We start from the raw sequence: 23167 nt of genomic DNA, 5'->3' as shown, positions 1-23167 counted from the left end.
AAATGATATGCCTTCTGCAGCATACTGGAGGTAGTCATGGACATGGCTGCCTTCAAAGAGACTTGTTCATTTCAGGCAGCTCTAGGGTAAAACAAACAGACTTCTATTCAATCCTTCCCTTAATTTTACCCAGGCTAGTGAACAAGCTTAAATCTATTTTGCCAAGTGTTTGCAGTATGGAAGCACCCTGGCTTAAACGCATTCCTGGGGCTGAGGGGCAGAGAAGTCAGAAAAATGTATTTGTGATGTTAAGTTTAATGTTTGGGATTTAAAAAAAAATAATAAAACTAAAAAGTTTAGTTACAACTGACTGAGACAAAGCAACTTGCTGCATGAGTCTAACTAGTTATAACAGATAACTAACAGATAAGTCTAACTAGTTATAAAGTCTAACCTTAAGTCACATGGAATAACTATTAATCAATTAATTTTGGTCCAAAACATTCCTTGTATTGTAAGGAATACCTCAGTAACTACAGCAATCTTAGAACTGGCTGGGCCTGGACTAGTGTTTTTATGTACATAAAAGTTTAATCAGTGAACTCAATCTTATTTTGGATGCAAAGACATCCAAAGTCAGAAAGGTTTCTGTTGGAGTGGAGTTTGCTAGGTATAGGTACCTTTGCAAGGTATAGACTCTTGAAAAGAAGCAGGTGATTACTTTTTTTCTTTAATAAGATTATCAAAATGATACTTTTGACAATGCATTCTTAGTCCATTATAGCTCTGTAACAAATATTCAAATAAAGTGGGAAGGATTGAATTATTATCATTGTGGTTTCTCTGAAAGGCTCTTGGTGAAAAGAGAACATCCTGATCCATTACTTGTTCTTTTCTTTTTCAATCTAGTAACTAATTTTTTTTTTTTTTTTTAAAAAATAAGCTCACATTTTTTAAAAGCTTCCAAGTATTAACTTCACTCTACAGTTCTACTTTCTACGGTTTTCCAACTCTAAAAACAAAACAAAAAACAAAGAAACCCACTTTTTTTCAGGAAAAGCAACATAATTTTAAGAAAGTTAAACTAAAAAAAACACAAACAAACAAAAAAACTTATTAATCTGACTGAAGCCTGGCTTCTGCTTTCTATAATTAGTCATTCTTGCTTTGCTCTCACTTTAATACTATACTGCTTCACTTGGATTAATCTGAACTAGATACTTCCATCACATGCAGGCTAGAACAGCTGGAAGGAATCAATGAATTATTTTTGAATGATTTTAAATCTCCATTCAGACTTTTGCAACCATTAGCTTAACTCTCCGCATAAGCAGAACTGATGCCCTTTCAAGTTGAGCAGTTTTCCATGCACTTTATCATCTCAGGTTAAATTTATATAAAGATTCTAAATATAAACTAGCAAGAAGATACTACTTTTCAGTTTTAAAGTACACACCAAGACATGGTTTATCACTTCATATTTAGGCCAACTATATTTAACTTGTTCTTTTTTATATTGTCATCTACTTCTGCTGGTGTTATTTTCTGATTATATTTATTTTCTGATGATATTAATAAATTATTACAATTTTACTATTTACTTATTTATTTATTACATAAGCAAAAAGTAACCTGGAAAAAACACACTGAGAAATATGGTAGAAAACATACTGAGAATACGATAGAAATATGAAGAATTTCTCTGTTTTCATTACTATTTCAGAAGCATCAACATTTTAATGAGCAAAACACATTATTCCTGTGTGGTTTTATGCTTCTTATTGCACAGAAACCAAGTGTTTCTATGAATGAATTCACAGTGAAAATAACATTAAGAAATACATTTTAACATTAAGAAATATACTTTAAAGTAATTGTTTCAAAACACCTACAATTGTAGGGCAGAAAATTATAGTTGAGACATTTTTTCTTCCCCAAAGACACAATCTGCAAGTTCCATTTAGAAGAAATAAACAAAATTTAAGTTAGCAATTTCTTCTTAAAATTTTATCATCTTTCTATAAGACCTTTTTCCTTTAGTTACATTTTATGTTTGGTTGAATAACACAAACTAGTTTACTACTTCACTACTAACATTGTGAGAGGCATCCAAAATGCTTTAATAAAGCATTTGAAGCTCCACTTGCTTGAAGAGTAAACGTTTCTTTCTGTACATTTCTTTCTTGAATACAGGGCTGAAGCTATTCAGTTCTGTCTCCACAGAATATCGTGTCTTCATCAAAAAGCTGACTTCAGAATATGTTTGTTGACATTAAAACATACTATCTATGGATAAGGTGATTCAGCAGTCTCTCCAAATGAACTCCTACACTGTGATCTCAGAAAAAATAGGGCATTCAAAAGAAATTACTGCCATTAGAATCTGAGCACATTAACTATTTTTTGACCCTACCTAATTAAAGCAAACCAAGCTGTCATTTAACTGAGGATCTTGCCTTTGGTGCGGGATGTTGCCACCTTCACCATGTTTTAGACGGAAGTGTGAAGAATGAGTGACTCGCTAACGTTGGCGGTATCCATAGATGCATTGTGATAGCAGCAAAGTGGTCTCACATCCCCCGGCTGTGCCCACACACCCTCTTGCCCCCTGATTTGGCCCAGATGGCAGGTTGGGTGAGCACAAAGTAGGCTCATTCTGCTGAGAATGGGGCAGCATCCCCACAGAAGATGTGTGCCTGCTTAGCTCCAGCCCCTGAACCAGTCCAAAACAACACTTTTGTGATGGGTTATCCCCATCATGATGGGGATGTTCAACCCAGAACCTTCAGAACACCTGCTCTGAAGTAAAATTGCTGGACCACCACTAGGTGATGTGGATAAAAATCAACTACTTGGATCCAATGATCCTAAGGTGGAAAATGTTTTGGTATCCGAAAGAATAATAGTATGTACCTGCCATTTAATATTTTTATTGCCATAGTTGTAGGATTTTTTATTTTTATTTTTTTTTTAGTAAAAAGAAGCTTTTAAAATTTTACTTCAGTCCTTAGTGAGAACAATACCTTGCAACAATAACTTCCTCAGATTAATTACGTTAATTGCCAATCAGTTATAAGTCACCGCCTTTCACTTTCACGAGGAACCATGGTTTCTTCTGTCATAAAGAGAATGTGGTACATGAAATCATACAGGAAGAGCCCATGGCTTTGAATTCAAGTTCCTCTGTAAGTCACCCCAGCTAACACAGCTATACGTTGGTATTTGATCACTCAGAGGTAGTTGGATCCAATGCTAGCCAGATATATTTCTGTTACCCAAATGAGAGTGCACGGATTGCTAATGGGAAATGTATTCAGAGAACAGACTTAAAATAGTTTCATCTTTTAATTTAAGTAGAGAAAACTTACTTTCTCTGTAGATACTACTTGTTTGTGTGGCCTCTCCCCCCAGTATCTGCTAGTTTTTCCACGTTTCTCACTTAAGACTCTTTCTATGCCTTTACTAAAATTTACTACTATTTTTTTCATATCAGAGAACCTTCTTAGTAACATTCACCTCTAGGATGCACAGTCCATTTTGATATCTAATAAGGCAACTAATATCACAGAATCACAGAATCATCTAGGTTCGAAGAGACCTCCAAGAACACCGAGTCCAACCTCTGACCTAACACTAACAAGTCCTCCACTAAACCATATCACCAAGCTCTACATTTAATCGTTTTTTAAAGACCTCCAGGGATGGTGACTGGATAAGGTTGCCCCGAGTCTCCTCTTTTCCAGGCTGAACAATCCCAGCTCCCTCAGCCACTCCTTGTAAGACTTCTTCTCCAGAACCCTCACCAGCTTTGTTGCCCTTCTCTGGACACACTTGAGCACCTCTATGTCCTTCCTGTAGTGAGGGGCCCAAAACTGAACACAGTACTCAAGATGCAGCCTCACCAGAGCCGAGTAAAGGGGGACAATCGCTTCCCTAGCCCTGCTGGCCACAGTTTCTTATGCAAGCCAGGATGCTGGTGGTCTTCTTGGCCACCTGAGCACACTGCTGGCTCATATTCAGCCGACTATCAACCAATACTCCCAGGTCCTTCTCTGCCAAGCAGCTTTCTAACCACTCATCTCCCAGCCTGTAGTGCTGATTGGGGTTGTTGTGCCCCAGGTGCAGGATGCAGCCCTTGGCCTTGTTTGACACTGGCATAAAACATACCATGCTCACTCAAGATCTTGAGATTTCCTTTTGTTTTTTCCTTTCTTCTTCTTCTTCTTTTTTTTTTTTTTTTTTTTTTTTTTTTTTAAATTTTTATTTTTAACTGTCTATTTAGCTAAGGCCACAGCACTTTTTTTTTCTGTCTTCCCAGGAGAGGAGTTACAGGGAACAGAGACTACTTCCAATTTCAGTTCTTTCCTCAAGCTTTTAATTTGCACTTTTAAAATATTATCTTTCAAATTCAAAATATGATTTCAAATCCCATCTTTTAATTATTCAGCCACAGATTTCTTTCCTTGTTTGCTTTTGTTTCATGAAATCCCATCCATCAATTGAAATGCAACATGTTCAGAAACATTCAGAAATGATCCAAGTTATGTACAACACCTACAGTCATCTTTAATCCTAAGCTTTTGCAATCAGTTCAACAGTTTGTTCATGTTTCCTTGCAAGCTTGAGCACTAATCATAGACCCTAATTCAGGTCTCAACAATAATTTATATGTCCACCTGTCACCACAAAGTGGTTATTGTAGATTAAAGAAATAAGCCTGTGTGAATCTGAATGATGTAAGGTAATATAACTTCATCATGTACAGTTAGTTTTCATGTAACTATAACGAAACCTGTCTCAAATTTTTCCATTCACATACCTTAAATGAATCCCTTGGTTTCCTCAAAATTGTCCATTGAAAACTACATTAACTGATGCTTTATCAGCTCTAAACATTGCCAGCTCTCTTTCCAATCCTGTTTGCTAATTTGTAAATGATATATGCTGTATATAGCAGATGTCAAAACTCTTGGCTCTTACAGCACAAAACAAGCATGTATTGAAAACCAGGCTTTATATAATGATTTCAAACTTACAGCACTTCAACTTTTGCCAAGATTATGCAATTAAAAACTTCGTTACTTAAATGCTTGCAAAGCTCAGCCTAGCAAAGATGATGATGTCAGCCCAACTGAAAATGCAAATTCCTTGTGTCCCACAGGGGAAAAAATGTCAGTGTAACTTAAAAATACAAGGAGACTTTTTATTGCACATCACTGTGAAATCTAAGTGTCAAAAGATTACAGAACTCAGTTTGCCATGCATTTGATATGGGAGCACTGAATAAAAAAGTATAGCAAAAGTACCTGGGAAGACCATATTTTAAAGTATTTTTTTTCTTGCTTAAACTATAATAAGAAAAATAAGATATCAAAACCTACCTAAAAGTGAAGCAAAGTGAGATATAAAATATGATTAATTTCATTATTTACTCTTATGAAGAACAACTTCATATTGAAAGTTTAGAAGCAGGGTCAGGGTTAACTAAATACTCACTAAACAATAGCCACAACAAGAAAGACAATTTAACATCTGAAAGTTAGGTACTGTGTCAGACAAGTTGTGGTCAAGCTTCTGACTCTCCATCCCCCAAAGTATCAGCCCTTCCAACGCATCCTATGTTCTGTTGTTAAGTTCTCATGAATTTCACCTGCTTTATTTGCTATCTACAGATAGCAGTATGGATTCTGGGAATAAACAGTTGTATTTATTCTGTGAATTCATCAGGAAAGTATTTCATTAATCTTATCACTGGACTAGCTCCACAATCCTAAAAGAAATAAAGCTGTATAAATGAAGCTATATTGCTAACAAACGTATACAATTTCATAAAAGCCCAGCAAACAGTTCTCTAGAAGAAAGTCCAATTTTTCAAAATCATTCTTCTAACCATGTTTTACAAATAACAGATGGGTGTGAACTAGAGTAAAACACAAGCCCTTGTGAAGTTTCAGACTTCTCATATGCCAAGTTTGGCTTTCCTAACAGTCATTACCTACTCATACTTATTTCCATATATTCAGCAGTCAGTCATATCCAGATTAGTTCATTATTACATTGATATTACACAGAAAAAGCACAAAACGCACAGAGATAGAATCCTATGTATTCGATATAAATATATTAATAAAAATCCAAAAACTACTTACCACATGAAGAATTTTATTCTCTGTTTCATATACTGTGCAATCCTGAAAAAGTAAAGCAGAAAAGACAAAATTGATCTAAATTGATCTAATCAATCAACTTTCTGAGATTTATCCTTAAAAATAATTAAATATAATCAAAGTTTTTGGAATAAAGCAATAGATTTCAAAGTCTCAACTAGAATGGATAGACTTATGTAAACAAAGTGTGAATCTAGCACCAAAAGGAACTACTGGTAAATGCCTATGTCCATTCACTACTTGTTGTTGTTGCTTCCTTCCTTGAGATAGGTAATGATCTTCCTCCACATTACATCATTTTGGTACACACCAGCTAATCAAACATGTCAGCCAAGTGGCTTCAACCAGCAGGACCTGACTGGGGAAAAGTATGGCCTCCTTCTAGTGGTCACCTTGAAAACCAGAAGTGTTTTAAATACACTCTCCTGGAGACACTCCCCTTGAAAAGTTTGCAAGGCTGCAAAACAAAAAGGGTTGAAGCCACTGTACAAGACTGTCTCCCTCCCTCACTGTTTCAACTTTACTTGTGGTTAACTAATCTGATTTCTTAATTTTTCCTCCATTTAAAGCTGTGCAAGAGAGTTAGAAAACTACGCTGAACAATTCCTAGTGAGCTGCACTGTCATTTTTGCACACCCCACCAAAGAAGAGAAGGAAAACCTTGAGAAGAAGAAAAAAAGAGAAATGTTGGTTATCTAGAGCACTCCACAGAATAGGAGGGAAGAGAAACATAGAATAAAAAACACACAGGAAACTTGAGTTGGACCATCTTATTACATGAAGCCTGGTGGAGACCGTATGGACATCATCACCACCTTACCTGGAATGTGAGGCAGTCTCTATAAGACAGACTATCAGATGGGAAGCTGGGGACTGTGAAAGTTCTTCCTGACAGGCTAAAATCTCAGTTGATATAGAGAACTAGAAGTATAGGAATTAGTAAGGTAGAGAGCATGTGAAATGCAACCAACACTGGTGAAAGAGCCACTCTTTCTTAAGTTCACCAGATGCTGTAGTTGTATGATAATTAGCACAAGTTCAGTTTGGAATAGATGTTTTATAACCTACAAAATAACTCACTTGAAAAACATGACTAAATTTTCACATTTTAGGTCATTTTTTAATTGGTTTATCCTCTTTGAAAACAACTTTGTTATATGCAATTGTTTTTTAAAAAATGAAATTTTAGATCACAAAATATTTCTAGCGTTACTTGGGCAAGAACAGCCACTGTGTTCTTAAGCTTTATATAAAACAACCTATGCAGAAGCAGCAGGTTTATCAGGGAGTATTTTCCTAATAACAGCTGTTGGCATTCAGGAAACATTTGCAATTATGTACAGCCGGAAAGAAAATCTAACACATTTAATTATATGCAGACATCAATGAAGTATTTGCAATCTTAGTAGCAAAACACACATTTCATTTTTATATGTGGGAAGGCATATAACATTTTCAATCTGGGTACATCTATGTTCTGCACGGTTTCTTATGAATCATTCTGCAAAAATATCAGGAAAGGATTTCAACATTTATATTGAAAAAAATATGCTTCTAAGCAGACATAATTATTTCATTTGTAATGAGGAGTTTACTATAAGTTTAACATTCGGCTTACAGAGGACACTGAGAATTCTCACTGCTAAGGGATAGGGGATTCTGGGTTTTTAAATACTATAGAGGTTCGTTACAGCCAGGAAAAAAATGAGTAAGGAAGAAACACAGCTACATCCTTGAAATGAAACTCTTCAACACAATCATGAAGGAAGCTAAAGAAACAAGCTTATTTCTGACAAACCCAGAGTATAATTAAAAATACATTTCTCAATCTACCAAAGACAGTAAAGCGAGTAGAAAACTATACACTCTCTGTGTATTGGTACAGGTGACTTTACCCTCCAATTCTCTCCTCATCACACAACTACCTACAAATTCAGTGTCTGGAAAGAGGAATTGCTATATAAGATCCTCACACACAGGAAAGGTTGATGCTGCATTTTCTATTCAGGCAAGAGAAAAATAGTTTAGTAAATAAAAGACAGAAATTGAAAGAAAGCAAACAATGCTTAGGTTAAAAAAAATAATCCAAAATATACCTTTCCCATACAGGAATTACATGCAACTATTCAAACCTCAACTGAGGGAGATGTGAAGGAGTGCAGAGACACATGTGAACATAGCCTAGAGCAGCCCTGAAGTCTAGGACTCAAAAGAAACCTACAAAAGGTTACCAAAGCCAATCCCTGCATTGTAGCAAGCTTGTTTTAACTTCCCGCAGCCATCCCTGGAGATAGGAGCTGAGAATGCTTTTGAATGATCCCTAGAGCAAAACCTACATGTCACTTTTCTTCAGAGTCAACAGTTTATTTCCCCTTAGATCTTTTAAGTCACTCCACTACTTTGAGGATAATTGAGCCCACGCTCTTCAGATATGCCTTATGTACAATGATAAACTGAATGCTTTTTACTGTGGACTTTCACCACTACTATTACATACCTATTTCATTTCAAATAAAAGAGCTTAAAAGAATTTAAAGCACTTGAGAGCACAAAGAGAGTCACTACTTATGCAATTAAGAACAATTTTTTGTTCTTAATAACATACCATCTACAGCTGGAAAACATCTCTTCCTTCCATACCTAGACTACAAACATACATCTTACTCCTGAAAAATCTTAAGTATCTGTTTACCCACAGTACCAAAACATTACAATTAAGGTAAGAAACAGATAATACACAAATCTAACTTCAACTATTTTTCTGCTTCAGGAAACCAGGAAATACACAAAAAACCTGCAACCAAGCTTTCCTCCAACACAAGATAAAAATTGGCTATTCATTTAGTGAAAGAATACTATGATTACCCCTGAACAGAAATATGCATATATCGTTAAGAAGAGTTTTGCTTTTACCTGTTTGTTGTCTGAACTTCACATGAATATTCACCAACAAATTTAAAAAAAAAAAAAAAAGTCAGGGTATTTATCTCTATCTACCCAACTGACCAAAACCTGAGCTCAGTCAGCTTTAGGTTGTATTCTCAATGTATATTGTTTCCTAAAATGTTAATAGAGCAGGTTGCTAATAAAGCAATAAATGCAGTTCTTTTTCTTGTATTCGAAACTCTGTGTTAATATATATTTTCTAAACATGTAGTCAAATATTGGGCAATAGTAGTTTCAGAGACAAACATGAGACAGTACTGTCCGCAAAGAAAGAGAACTAAAAGGGCAATACAGTGGCACAACTTAACTACTAACATCAGCTTTTCTTGGTCACTATTTGCAGCTCTATCTCATGTATCAAAACAGGCAAAAGGTCCTTTTGGTCCTTTCCTTTGTAGAGGCAGATGGGACTAAGCTAAGATCTTAATAAAAAGGGAAGAATAAAGTCCAAAATTAGAAGAGAAAGAAAAAAATGTGGTAGGAGAAGTTCAAAAGAGCAAGAATAAACCTCAGTACTCAGCTCTGGTGAGGCCGCACCTCGAGTACTGTGTTCAGTTTTGGGCCCCTCGCTACAAGAAGGACATCGAGGTGCTTGAGCGGGTGCAGAGAAGGGCGACGAAGCTGGTGAGGGGCCTGGAGAACAAGTCCTACGAGGAGCGGCTGAGGGAGCTGGGCTTGTTCAGCCTGGAGAAGAGGAGGCTCAGGGGCGACCTTATCGCTCTCTACAGGTACCTTAAAGGAGGCTGTAGCGAGGTGGGGGTTGGCCTGTTCTCCCACATGCCTGGTGACAGGACAAGGGGGAATGGGCTTAAGTTGAGCCAGGGGAGTTTTAGGTTAGATGTTAGGAAGAACTTCTTTACTGAAAGGGTTGTTAGGCATTGGAACAGGCTGCCCAGGGAAGTGGTGGAGTCACCATCCCTGGAAGTCTTCAAAAGACGTTTAGATGTAGAGCTTAGGGATATGGTTTAGTGGGGACTGCTAGCGTTAGGTCAGAGGTTGGACTCGATGATCTTGAGGTCTCTTCCAACCTAGAAATTCTGTGATTCTGTGATTCTGTGTAATCAAGGAGAGAGGTCTCCTGTACTTTCAGAAAAAAAATAAAGTATAATTTTAAAATCTAATTGTAAGACTAGCAAGACTGACGTTACACTCCAACTGAAATGCATTATTTATAGTGTGTTTCTTCCAGAAGTCAGATTCACAAGCATAATTCTGTGTTGTTTCTATAAAAATTACAAATTTTATCTGCAAATATCCTGTCATAATTCCCCTTAGTAAGAATTATTGAACACACTTAGAATTAGATCTACTGAATTCAACAGCACTGACTGGTGACAATGCTGCCAAAGTCACCCTGTTTCCCCACTTTGCTAGAACAATTCACCCTTGAAGTAACATATATAAAATACAAATATTTGTAGATTTTTTGTTTTCAAAAGCAATGCTTACGCTGCTTTGTTTTTCTAATTTCTTTTCTTCTCCTCTTGCTATTATTACTGTATTTCTAAACCTCTATTTTAGTATGTCACAGAAGTGGGGAATTGGGTCAGCTAATTACACCAACACTTTTCTTATGCTTTGGTTCTTTTCTTTCCACCCAAGTTGATTAAATCTCAACTCAAAATGTGAAATATTGAGGTCTAGAAGACATGCCAAATCAACATAATGCTCACCGATCCTATAAGGGAAAAAGATCACAGAATCACAGAATCACAGAATCACAGAATTTCTAGGTTGGAAGAGACCTCAAGATCATCGAGTCCAACCTCTGACCTAACGCTAGCAGTCCCCACTAAACCATATCCCTAAGCTCTACATCTAAATGTCTTTTGAAGACTTCCAGGGATGGTGACTCCACCACTTCCCTGGGCAGCCTGTTCCAATGCCTAACAACCCTTTCAGTAAAGAAGTTCTTCCTAACATCTAACCTAAAACTCCCCTGGCTCAACTTAAGCCCATTCCCCCTCGTCCTGTCACCAGGCATGTGGGAGAACAAACCAACCCCCACCTCGCTACAGCGATCATCCAGTTCTCCTGTACTATAACTATAGGATAACATTCTGCAGAAAACACTTCTATTTTTGCATATATATCATGTGGATTACACATCTGAGTCAGCAGCCTGTCAAAGTATCTATTGCAATTACCTGTCAAACACTTCCCAGGGCAATTGCAAAATACCATCCAGAAACCGCCATCATTCTTCTTATTACTACTATTATTATTATTGGTTTGGCCACATTCTGGGCATCTACAGTACTGTATTCTTTTTGGAAGCCTCAAGTTCCTCTTAACCCCACAACTTAGTTTGAGAATAAAGATATACTAGTTCAGAAAATATAATATACATGCAAATATTCAAGTAATAAGAAAATGGAGAATTGCAGAAAAAATGTTTGTTGATTCTTTCAGCAACAACTCAGCCACAGCTCAGCATTCCTAGTAATCTGTAAATGAGAGTGCTCAAGAGAAAGCAAGGACTTCTTTCACTGTGTTGTTGTTTCATTGTATTTCATTGTTGCCCAGAAGAATGTCTTGGTTGTTCATGTATTTAGTCATCCTGATTTATTTTTTTCCTCCACGGCAGAGAAAGTTCCTAGGTAGGGTTGGTACATCAGCAGGTTACATTCTTGCCAAGGACAAAAAACAAACCTCCTGATTCTCAGGTAACATGTTAGCCCAAACACATCCTTTGTGAATTCATACCATTGTAGCATTGATCAAAAGAAGCTGTGTGGTGCTACAGAGGTGGAGTCAACTGTAGAAACCAGTGTAAAACAAGGACTTCTCATGAGAGCATTCATTCTCCAGGGAGCTTTTGAGCTGCTTCTGGCAGAGTTTCTTCACTGTTTTTTTCACGTGTTTTTCTCTGCAATCCAACTGAATCTACATGAAGGCAATTTGTGTGTGTGTGTCTGTGTGTGCTCATGTGCTTGCATTGCACTTTTTAACCAGTCTTTTGTTGATAAAATAGAGGCAAGATTAGGAACATAATCTTTAAAATGGTGGTGAAATCGCTTGGGAAATGCATCTTTCATGAGCAATTCTCCACATCTTCTATGTCTAGTTTTAAGAGGGCAACAGCTAGACTTTATGTACTGCTTAAAAACAGATGTCTGATAGAATTGCTATCACTATTATTTTGAAGTCACGCAAAATGTATGTAACTCCAGTTCTCTATTTGTAACAAAAATAATGAATTACATGATTGCTAAAAGAGGGTTCAGACTCTCATGCATTGCCAAACCTTTGGTATAAAACCTTCTTTGAGCAGTGCAGCCATTGGCTGGAAGTAAGCCAAGCCATCCTTTAAATCTCTTTGCTTCTCAAATTGATTACAACTGTAACTGAATCCTTTAATACCAGTCTATGTCAAATGGATGGTCTGTCAGCCCTGCTACTTAGCAACAATAAAAAATAATTAACTGGAGAATGCTCAGATCAGAACTCCCAGGCTCTTCAGCCCTCCCCCCAAACAACACCTTCAAAAATAAGTTGTTCTGTCTTCAAGAAGCCCTCTTTAAGTCTCTTCAAGTATCCCCAGCTCCAGAAAATTTATGTCACTGGCTTGAGGAAGGCTCATTTTGTTTGAATTCTGCCCAGTTCAGCTATGGCAAGAGAGCCACACAAGAGTGAGGTTTTCTGGAATCTTCACTGGAGGTTCTCACAAAAGTTCTTAATGATGACAAAGTGTAAAGCTCTGCCAACACATGAAGACAAAAGAGTTTCACAATTTTCATAATAGATTTATTTATTATTACCCTTCATCGCTTTTCTTAGGCTCAGACATTAGTACCTAATTTTGAAATTGATGCAGGGATAAGGTAGACGTAATCAAGTTACTTTTTTTTGCTACTTAACGTAGAAAACGTAGACAATATATCTAATACAGCTGATTGTAGGATTAAGCAATGACAGCTTTGAAACAGTAAACTTGATCAATATAGCACAGGTTGTATGGCAAAATGTCGCTGTGTGTTGTGAGCAAGATGATTAGAAGCTGAAGGATATTAGAGAACTCCTGATATGTGATTTACAGGTATGTCTAAGTAATTATGGTCATAAGAAAATACAAATTGGCAGATATACAGATCTATTCAAAACCTTTCCCTCCAAACCTCCCTCCACATAAAAAAAAATAAAATAAAATAAAACTTTTAAATACCCCCAAGCCTACAGAAGCTGGCAAGCAAATAACATTCTCCTCTGCCAACAGGCAAAGAATTAGGAACATGACACAGTTAGAGCTTTCCTAGTGTAATGCTTTACCGCATCTTTGATTTTAAGAGGTCTAGCAGGGATTTGGATGAAAAAGATGTGAACTTTGGGACACTGGCAATTATAAATGTCTGGAATAAAGACAGGGCTGCAGGGGAAAGGAAGATACCTTTCCCTTGTCGCACTACCTAAATGCAATAGAAAGCTCTTAAGCTATGCAAGAATCCCGCATTTGCATAGGTTGTCCTTGGCTGCTGCCATACAAAATTAATTTTTAGAGTTACACAGCCATTGTTAAAAATCTGTATTTTATTTATAAGTGGACTTCCTAGCATATATGCTTTCTTTGAGTTTCTTCCCACTGAGTTGCTCCAAAGAAGTCTCCCATTGTGGCTGTTCCTCCTCCAGACTGCCACAGTCCCTGGAAGCTCTATCCTCAGCTCTCCCCTCTTCTGCAACCTCTTCCTTATTGCTCAGCAGCGTCCTGAAATCATGCTGCTTTAATTATCATCTCTGTGCAGATGAGTCACAGATCTCTCGTCCCTTCTGTTCGCATTCACAGTTTAGTCTCTTCCTGGATATTTGCCACCAGCCCTAACACAGTATGCTGAAAAGCTGAAATCACGTTTCTTCCCAAGCCCTCCCCACTTCCCCCTTCTTTCCCTATCTCTGTCAACAACTCCACCACCTTATGTCCCACAAGCTCACAACCTGGGTGCCATTTCCAACTACTCTTCACTTCCCACACAAATCCTGTCGATTTTCTTCCCACTGCCGTTCAGAAATATTTTTTCTTTTTCACTTATGCTACAATTATTCAGTTCCTGCAGTTTCTTGATTCTGGGTCTATAGCATCCTCACTCTGTTATTATTCCCTGCCCCTCCACTTTTAAGCCAGAACTCATCTGTATCTGCAGCAACCCACTCTGTCCTCCCCCATCGGAAACATACGTAAGAAACGACGGAGATGGGAGAAAACAGAATGGTGAACACACGCCATTTAAGATACTAAAGGAAGAGAAAAATATCCCTATTGTAAAAAATATAATGCAAGCTATTAAATAAATGCTACACAAAAAGACATTTCCTATACAACCTACACAAATGCGTCTAAAAACCTAGAGCCTTTCCATGATCATTTAATGAAACTGCAATTTTTTATTTTATTTTACTTTTTAAGTTCACAACCCTTGTGTACAAACTAATAGCAATTATCCAGCTTACTGAGTACAAAGAATTGCCTTAATATTATTTAAACAATTTGTGTGGAGTGGCACCTATCACCATAGTAACAGAATGCTTCATGTAAAAATTTAACATAACTTACATGAATCACCCACTGATCAAGCAACTACTGAGAAAAATTGCTCTCTGGATCAATAGAGATGCAATGTGGGCACTAAGCTCTTTTCTTCTTTCTGAAGTCATTTTCCATTTCCAATTATTTCTACCCTCCTTTGTGTGAAAGACATCGTTTTGCTTTCCTTTGGGATCTGGTCACATATTAGTTCTTAATTTGCATACAGAGAGTCACACTTTTTCCAATACACTCTTTCTAAAATGAGATGGTGCACTATTTCATTAGAAACCCCAGCAAGTATTTCAGCATTGGCTAAAAGCACATCAATACTTGCTCAGATATCTTGCTAGATTCCAAGTGCTTACACAACCTAAACTGAATTTCAATACTTCAGATAATTTTTCTATGCAGAGACATGCAACAGATAAAAAAAACCTAATCCACTGAAACTATAAACAGATGAGAGGCTGGAAATTAAGTAAAAATATTTCATTCAAAGGGAAAAAGAAACAACAAAGTACACCTTTTTCCACACTTCTAACCCAGAATAAATAGTGTCAGGCATTCACAATCTTTTATTACTGACATGCAAAATGTAGTTTGTAGTGCAAGGTGTTGTGCAGTTCTTAAGTTTCCAAAGTTACCTCCAAGATCATTTAGAGGTAAGTAACCTCTTAGTTTTTACCTTCTGTTTTTCCTTCTGCATTGTCACTAAAAAGAAATCCCGTTTATCAAGCACAATTGCAGCAAAATATTTTGTGATGTATATAGTGGCTAGGTGGTTATTCTGCCAACAGAGGAAATAACTGAAGTTGAGAAAAAAAAAAAAAAAAAAAAAAGATATTTAGGAAGATAGCAGTTCAGGCTCAGCTATGACTCAAATATTTTATATGGGATCATCTGAAATTCTTCATGTGTTTTTAATGGATTTAAGCAAACAAACACAAATGTATCTCCCATTATCTCCTGAAATAACGCTTGACCCTACACTTTCTCATGATCAAAGCTTCCACTAGCTACCTAGCAACACACAATTTCTGTAATTCACCACACTGAAGTGAAATCCTGCTTCACTGCACCTGATTATACTGACTACACTGACTCTGGAAAGGGAAATCTGAGTTTCTTATGTAAAAGAAATGCAGAGTCTCATTTTTAACTTCTACTGATAATGATTAATGATGATGGGTTAAGATTATATTAATGATTAAATTTAACATTTATAAAGAATTACAGAAGTGTGGCATATCCACTGTCTGTCTCTAGTCAAATGGAAATCATGATGCCGCTGAACAAGCACTGACACAGTGCCCATATAAACCAGCCTAAGAAAAGAATACGTGTTTTATTTAAAGGAAATGTATGAAACACCAGAAAACATTTTTCCCCTCTGCCTACACTTGGTCTCAGTTTCCATGGACTTTCTGCTACTTCCTATAATTATTTTCCATTCAGTGTGTGAATTAAACTAAGCTGTCCCTGACACTCTTTCACCATCACCTTGACCCACTCAGGTTCCATTTCTTAGAAAAACCCAACAGCTGCATTGGTTTACCATTATATATTGAATCAAAAAGTGTACTCTTTTCAAATTATTCTGCTTTGTATTTCATTTTCCCCATTGTGAGAGGCTGTCAATCATTAATCTGGAAGAAAAACATCTTAAAGAAAAACAAACCAAACCAAAGCCCCAACAACAACAAACCAACACCAGCCCATTTTTGCTTTCTGGTAACTTCTTATGTACTCAGCGATCTTTTTCTTTTTTCTTTTTTTTTTTTTTAATCCCTCTCCAACTATGGTGAAAAGAAATTACTTTCTCCAAGAATGGAAAAGAAAACAAAGGCAAAAAAAAAAATTCACAGGACTTTTCAGGGTGAGTTTTTAAACATGGAGTGACTTCATAAGCTATTTTAAAAATACCACATCATGGACTTCTCAAGTTTAAGTACAAAATTACTCTTTACAGCATATATCTCAATAACAATTAATGAGGCATCAAATTATTTCTGGTAGCAGCTCACATACATCTAGACTGTTATTAATGTTTTATCGTTTGAGGTACTCCATGCCTAATACTATTCCAAAAGTTACCCCAAAAATTAAATCAAAAGACAACAATATCTCTACAAGTAAGACACTTCAAGGAAAAAAAATGGTACAGGAAAATAACAGAAAAGTTACCGTAATCAGAAAAGGGCATCCGTGCACATTAAGCAGTTTTTACATTACATTGCTATATATGAAATTTTCAATAAAAGTGTACTATGGAGAAATAATCTACTCTACTGTGAAAAAAAGGAAAACATTGCTAAAGAGCATAAATTGATTTGATAAATGCTTTTGATAATTTGATAATTGCTTAGATAACGTCTAGTAAAGAAAAACAGTTTCTTATTTCCAATAATTTCTTTCACATCTAGTTTACATTAAACGTTATACGTTCACATAAAAAAAGGGGTGGGAACAGGGACAATTACTACTAGTAGACTAATAAAGAGACTAATAAATGCTGCAAGCACAGGTATATGATAACACTGGGGCAGAAGGAAGAACTTCAAAATTTTAAATTAAAAAATATACAATTTGATGCACAAATTTGTTTCCATCAAACACCTCTTGCTTTGAAAATCCCAACAATCTGGAAGTGAAAGGCAGCTTTAATGAGGAACCACTCAAACATTCATGCCACTAAACTACTGAAAACCATTTATTAAGTAAAGATACCTGAGGTAATTAGCTACTTAGTATGACCTTAAATTTGAAGTTTTAAAGCTATATTTAGCAAGTCCTTAAAGACCTTAATAACTAGGACTTCAAAAAAAACCCACAAAACTGAGAAATTGTAATAGAAAATAGAAGAGTGATACTTTGTAACAATATTACTACTAGTAATTATATTAATTATTCTTCACAATTCACATATTTGGTATTGTGCTAACAAAATTAATAGAATTATTTCTCTATGATTCAGGGAAGTGAGGGCCTAAAAAGTAAATTCCCTTTTTAACCTTCAGATGCAAAAATAAGTCTGCATTTCCTCAGCATGGCTTAGTATTTGAAACGTTAAACATGTAAGTTACAGCCATTTGATCATAAAAGATGTAATGCCATATATAAATACTTCATTACTCAAGAAATCATTTATGATCATTTTCATTACCTTTCATCTGAAAAATAACAATGGCTAGAAGCCTAACACGGATTACCCCCTAGCACAGGAATTGACTCCACTGGGGCAAGGAGTACATGGACAAGTACATTTTAGGATTGCAGACACCTTTAGATGTTGAATAAGCTCAAAATCATTTGGCTGAGTCAGTGAACAGGGCACTTTTGTCTGTGCTCTATGTTAGGGCTTTTAGCTCAAAGTCCTAGGGGCCTATAGGTACAAGTTTTTGTTTATGTCTGTCTTTCCTAGCTATCGGTCACCCTGGCCACCACTTTCCAAACTGCATCACTCAAATTCTCACTCCACGTTATCTGAAATCTGAGTTTACCATAAAATATTGCCGTGGGACAGATGAAGTCAGAAGTATATCCTGGAACAATCCTGGGACAGTCCAGGTCCCTGACTGCCAAGTAATGAAATCACCATCCTGATCAATAAGGGAGGGGAGCAGCAGATATTGTCTTCCTGAACACTAGTAAGGTCTTTGACATTGTACGCAAAAAGATCCTCATAAAGAAGCTGTTGAAATGTAGGCTGGATGAGCAGACAGTGAGGTGGATTAAAAACTGCCTGAATGATTGTCTCCAGAGGATAGTGGTCAGTGGCACAAAGTCTTGCTGGAGACCAGAAACAAGCAGAGTACTCCAGGGGTCAACAGTGATTCCAGCCCTGTATAATATCTGCATTAATAATCCAGATGACTGGGTAGAGTGTACCCTCCATTAAATTTGTGGAAAGCACAAAACTGGGAGGAGTGGCTGAGAGAGCCACACAGCCAACCAGAGGGACCTGGACAGGCTGGAGAGGTGGGCTAACAAGAATCTCATGAAGTTTAACAAGAAGTGCAAAGACCTGCACCTAGGGAGGAACAACCTCAGGCACCAGTATGTGCTGGGGTAGGGGGGGGAGAGGAGCACCAGGCTGGAAAGCAGCCCTGCAGTAAAGGACCTGAGGGTCTATAAATATCTGAAGGGAGAGTACAAGAGGACAGAGCCAGGCTTTTTTCAGAAAAAAAGTATTTAGGCAGAGAAGTAATTGCAGTGAAGCTCTTGAAAATAAGGGTTTATAGGCCTACAGCTACGCTTGAACTAGAACATCTTGCTAAGTAAATCCTACAAAACATGAAAGCTGGGAGACAAACACCAATGGTCTTAAAACTAAATAAACACAGCAAATCATTGTGAAAGCTGATAAAGGAAAGTGAAAAAACTCATGACTGCTACTGTACAGCAATAATAGGAAATACGGTGTTTGGCAGTAATATTTTCTTTAAATGCCCGACAAAGTTAGACTTCTCAGATATTCCCAAAATTACCAGAATTTTAATCCCAAGGAAGAAAGCTTTTTTTTTTGTTGTTGTTTTTAAGTGAAATCCCAATGGGTTCCTGAGGAACAAGAGCATTAAAAATGACAATAAAAGCTGCCTACAGATTGCTTAAAACAAATAAATAAACCTGCTTCTTACAGTTAGCTTTGTAGCTAATGCTATGTTCTTAAAAGACTGGAAAGGAACACATTCCAGCATCCTTTGAAGATGGACTCCCTGCCTAACCATCAATAGCAATCTGACTTACATAGAAGACAAGACAAGTGGTCACTTATGTCCTTCCTTACATGTATTTGTATACTCACCTGTATACACTCTTATCCCTTTAATCTTTTACTATCAAGAAAAAAACAGGCCCTTTTACTTGTTGCAGTATAAACTGAGTACAGCACACCCTTCAGTTCCTACGGGGATGCTCTGAATAGACAGCTAGGCATAGGGAAGAAAGGGAGAGAGTGCAAAGGGGTGGTAGAAAATATCACGCACGATAGTCTCATGGGCTTTTTTTTTTTTTTCTTCCCCAGTGTTCTGCTGCAAGGAAAAGAGTTGGTTATAAAAATAAAACAAGAATGTAAACTCTGAATTAAATAAGCCATCAGCAAGGAGGATGGTATGAATGTTGAAAACCTGCAGGAAGTGCCTATGAAACAATACCCTACAGTCCTAAGGGGTGGGGGAGGAGGGCATGGCAGGAGGGGAGAAAACCTTAAACCAAAATAAAACAGATGCATAGAAGCATATGATTAGTGTGACTGCAAAACAGGTTATGATAATAACTTGCAGCGCTTTGAGGCATCTATTTCCAAAGGCAAATATGCATTGCGCACTGGCCTGTTAGTTGGGTCCTGGGCAATGTGCATTGCACAGAGAAAATGAAATGGTTAAACCCAAGTATGTGCCATTTTGCTTTTTATTCCAAAGTCGGTCTCCAAGCAGGTATTATAAACCCAACTTCTCTAATTAGTTAAAGGTTAAAGCAAAGACACTCAATAGATTTTCTTGGACTTCATACTTAGATGAGAGAACAGAACAGTATTTCTGCCTTTTTTCCTTCATTATCCATTTAGTGCTGATGGGAGGGGACAGAACAAATCACCTTCATCCAATGGAGAAATACGAACATTACAATTAGCCTTAAAGCATGCAAAATAATACAAGCAAGTCAGCTTAATTTTTAGCTTTCTTCCCATCTCTTGACTAAGGAATCATTTTTGGTTAAAACTTCTGAATATTGGCTGTGCATAAACAACATAAAAATCAGTTCTGAATCTTCCCAGGACTCAGCTACTGAAGTGAATACTAGAGTTCTATTTTTATATTGTATGAATGACCTGAAAAAAAGTCAAAAGTATATGAAAATGTACTAACTGTATGTTTTTTCTTAATACACCATTAGGCTTTACATCATCTGTTAACTAGTGATAAAGAATTGCAATGTTGCCTTTTGCAGGTCTTTCGTAAACTGAAAAAAAATAAACTACATTACTATAAGGTAGTGAAGTACTATGAGATACTTCACATACAAAATAAAATGGGTTCTAAGACAGCAAAAAACACTTGATAAGGTGATATTGAAACATTCAATTTACAGACTTTAGAAAGCACAATGGGGATTTTCAGTGTGTTCAGTGATCATATAAAAGAAAAGCCCAGTGAAGCCATCTTGAAATGCTATACTGGAATGCATTTGTTTTAAGCAGAGATCAATCCACATGTGTTTGGGACTAGTAATGGAATTTTTCATTATCATTCTTCTGATTACAGCCCAGTTCAGTTCCAGAGTGTGCTTACATTGGGGCATATAAATGCTCCTTCTGACTTCAAAGTATGGATTCATATGCTGAACTGCTTCTTGGTTGGGAAATCATGTCAGTTTTGGCGAAGATACTTTTTTTTTTCTTTTTTTTTTTAAAGGTATTAAAAGTAATGTTTGGTCTATTTCATTGCACACTGAAAAATCTTTAAAATAGTTGAGCTAAGACCATAGGAAATTAGTAGTACCATGAATAAGGATGAATCCGGAAGAAAGTGATCTGATATTGATCTACTTCCTGGGAAATACTGCAGTAGTTGATATTTTACCCACCTTTTTATTAATAGTGGACACATGAAAATGGATCAGGTGCCCCTTCCTCCCCACTTAGAAAGTTAGACAGCAACTCACAGCTACATCAATGAAAAATGAGCTGCTTGGTCAAGGAGAAGGGAGGTCCTGCATGCTTCTTTTTCCTGAGGTACCAACCCCTTTTCACAGCCGAACAAGGGCACAACACACCATGGGACAACAGATTAAGACACAGTTGCACAAAAGCCTGCCACAAAACCACAGGTCTGTGCTCTTCTTCCACAGCCACTACAGCTGACACCTCTGTGCAGTCTGAGGCAGAGTGAAGGCAAGAAGTCTGGCACAGAGTGTAGGATGGCCCTAGGTGGCAAAAATGCACCCTTGCTGTGTAGCCCGTAGGGAGGGAACATCCCATGCTCCATTTCCACACCAAAATAAAAACAATAATAATGAAGAAGAAAAATAATGAACAGGAATAAGTTTTTCTTTTTTTTTTCCTCTCTTCAAGTGAGAAACTTTTGTTTCCAATACTTGAACACGCGGAACTAGCAGTATTGCTCTTCTCTAATTCAGGAAGAAGGCAAACCCAATTAATCTTTGGTACTGTATGCATTTATGAAAGCATCAGAGAAAAATGCAGTTCTTTTACAAAAAGGAGAGCATCATCAAACAAAGTCATGCCAAGGGACTATAGGAAAAATGTAGCATTGCTCAATTCAGTCAAGGTAGACTGGTACTTCTGAAATCTACAAAAAAAAATCCCCCCAGCTCTCCTACATTGCCTACCCTCTTCCCTTTAATCTGTTCCACCTTCTCATTTGTGAATACTCCCTCAAAATTCTCCGTGTTGGCAGCAACATATTCCCTCTGTGTTTGCTGAACCACCAGGACAGACAACCTTCTCTGGAGCCTCATCCCTCTCCATGATGGGAACTACACCACATGTATCTCCTCTTCCCCTAAAGCACTGCCTGCCTCAGCACCAGACTGCAACCCAAAGTGAGCAGGCACACACACTGAGGAGGGCCAGCATCTCACAACAGATGGCTGTGACCTGGCCCTGCAACAGCCAGCACAGAAGAAATTTTCCTGACCTTTTTCTAGAGGAAAGGAATATGAAGCCAACAGGCTGTTGCACAAACTCAGCTGAAGCCGAAGGATTTGGTGCCAATAAACATTTCTGATTCTGCTGAAAATGGAAGACCAAAAAAATGGTCAAGTGATGATATATGCCCTTTTTCATCAGGGTGCTATGTCCTTTCACAGTTATCAGTGGTAGACAGATGAATAGTAACCTCAGAAAGGCTTGCACCAGGGTACAGGATGATGTTCAACAGAATAGAACTATGTTAATTTCCTGGGTTATTTCTACTATACGGTGAATGATCTAGAGAAAAGTCTTATGAGGATTCATCGAGGGAGCTGAGGTTATTAAGCCTAGAGAAAAGGAGGCTTGGAGCAATTGCTCTCTACAACTACCTCAAAGGAGGTTGTAGTGGGGTCAGTCTGTCCTGCCAAGCAACAAGCGATAAGACACGATGAACTTGAGTTGCGCCAGAGCAGGTTTAGGTTGGATTAGGAAAAATTCCTTCATTGAAAGGGTTGTGAGGCATTGGAACAGTCTGCCCAGGGAAGCAGTTGAGTCACCATTCCTAAAGGTATTAAAACAAAATGTAGATGTGCTTAGGGACATGGTTTAGTGGTAGACTTGGCAGTGCTAGCTTAATGGTTGGTCCTGATGATCTTAGAGGTATTTTCTGACCTAAATGATTCTGTGTTATCAACATCAGTTTGAATTTGCAGCAAAACACTTTTCACAAGGATAGGGACAGATCTAAACCACTTTACAGAGAAGAAACAAAACAGCGAGAAAGGTTCTCTAAATTGCACTGCAAAATGAAGCCCATTAAGCAAGTGCTTCTCAGTGTTTACTTTTGAATTTCTTGCACACCAAAACCAAGTATTCTAGCCTCATGGGGACGTGTCATCTTTACTGCTGTTTCGAACATATGACAAAGCTCCAATATATACA

General features: G+C 37.3%; 1 protein-coding gene across 7 annotated transcripts in view; it reads right to left on the bottom strand.

The window, feature by feature from the left end:
- Window positions 1–23167, bottom strand: part of CNKSR2 (connector enhancer of kinase suppressor of Ras 2) — a 220445-nt gene that overhangs the window by 133550 nt on the left and 63728 nt on the right. For all 7 annotated transcript variants that reach the window (XM_084507141.1, XM_084507139.1, XM_084507136.1 and 4 more), the window contains exon 5: window positions 6090–6131. In XM_084507141.1, the coding sequence (XP_084363267.1) occupies window positions 6090–6131 (42 nt within the window). The remainder of the gene's footprint in view (window positions 1–6089; window positions 6132–23167) is intronic.

This window comes from Aythya ferina (genome assembly GCF_964211825.1).
Source record: "Aythya ferina genome assembly, chromosome: 1".
Taxonomy (NCBI): domain Eukaryota; kingdom Metazoa; phylum Chordata; class Aves; order Anseriformes; family Anatidae; genus Aythya; species Aythya ferina.
The sequence above is the reverse complement of the archived record's forward strand: the minus strand, read 5'-3'. Positions and strand labels throughout refer to the sequence as shown.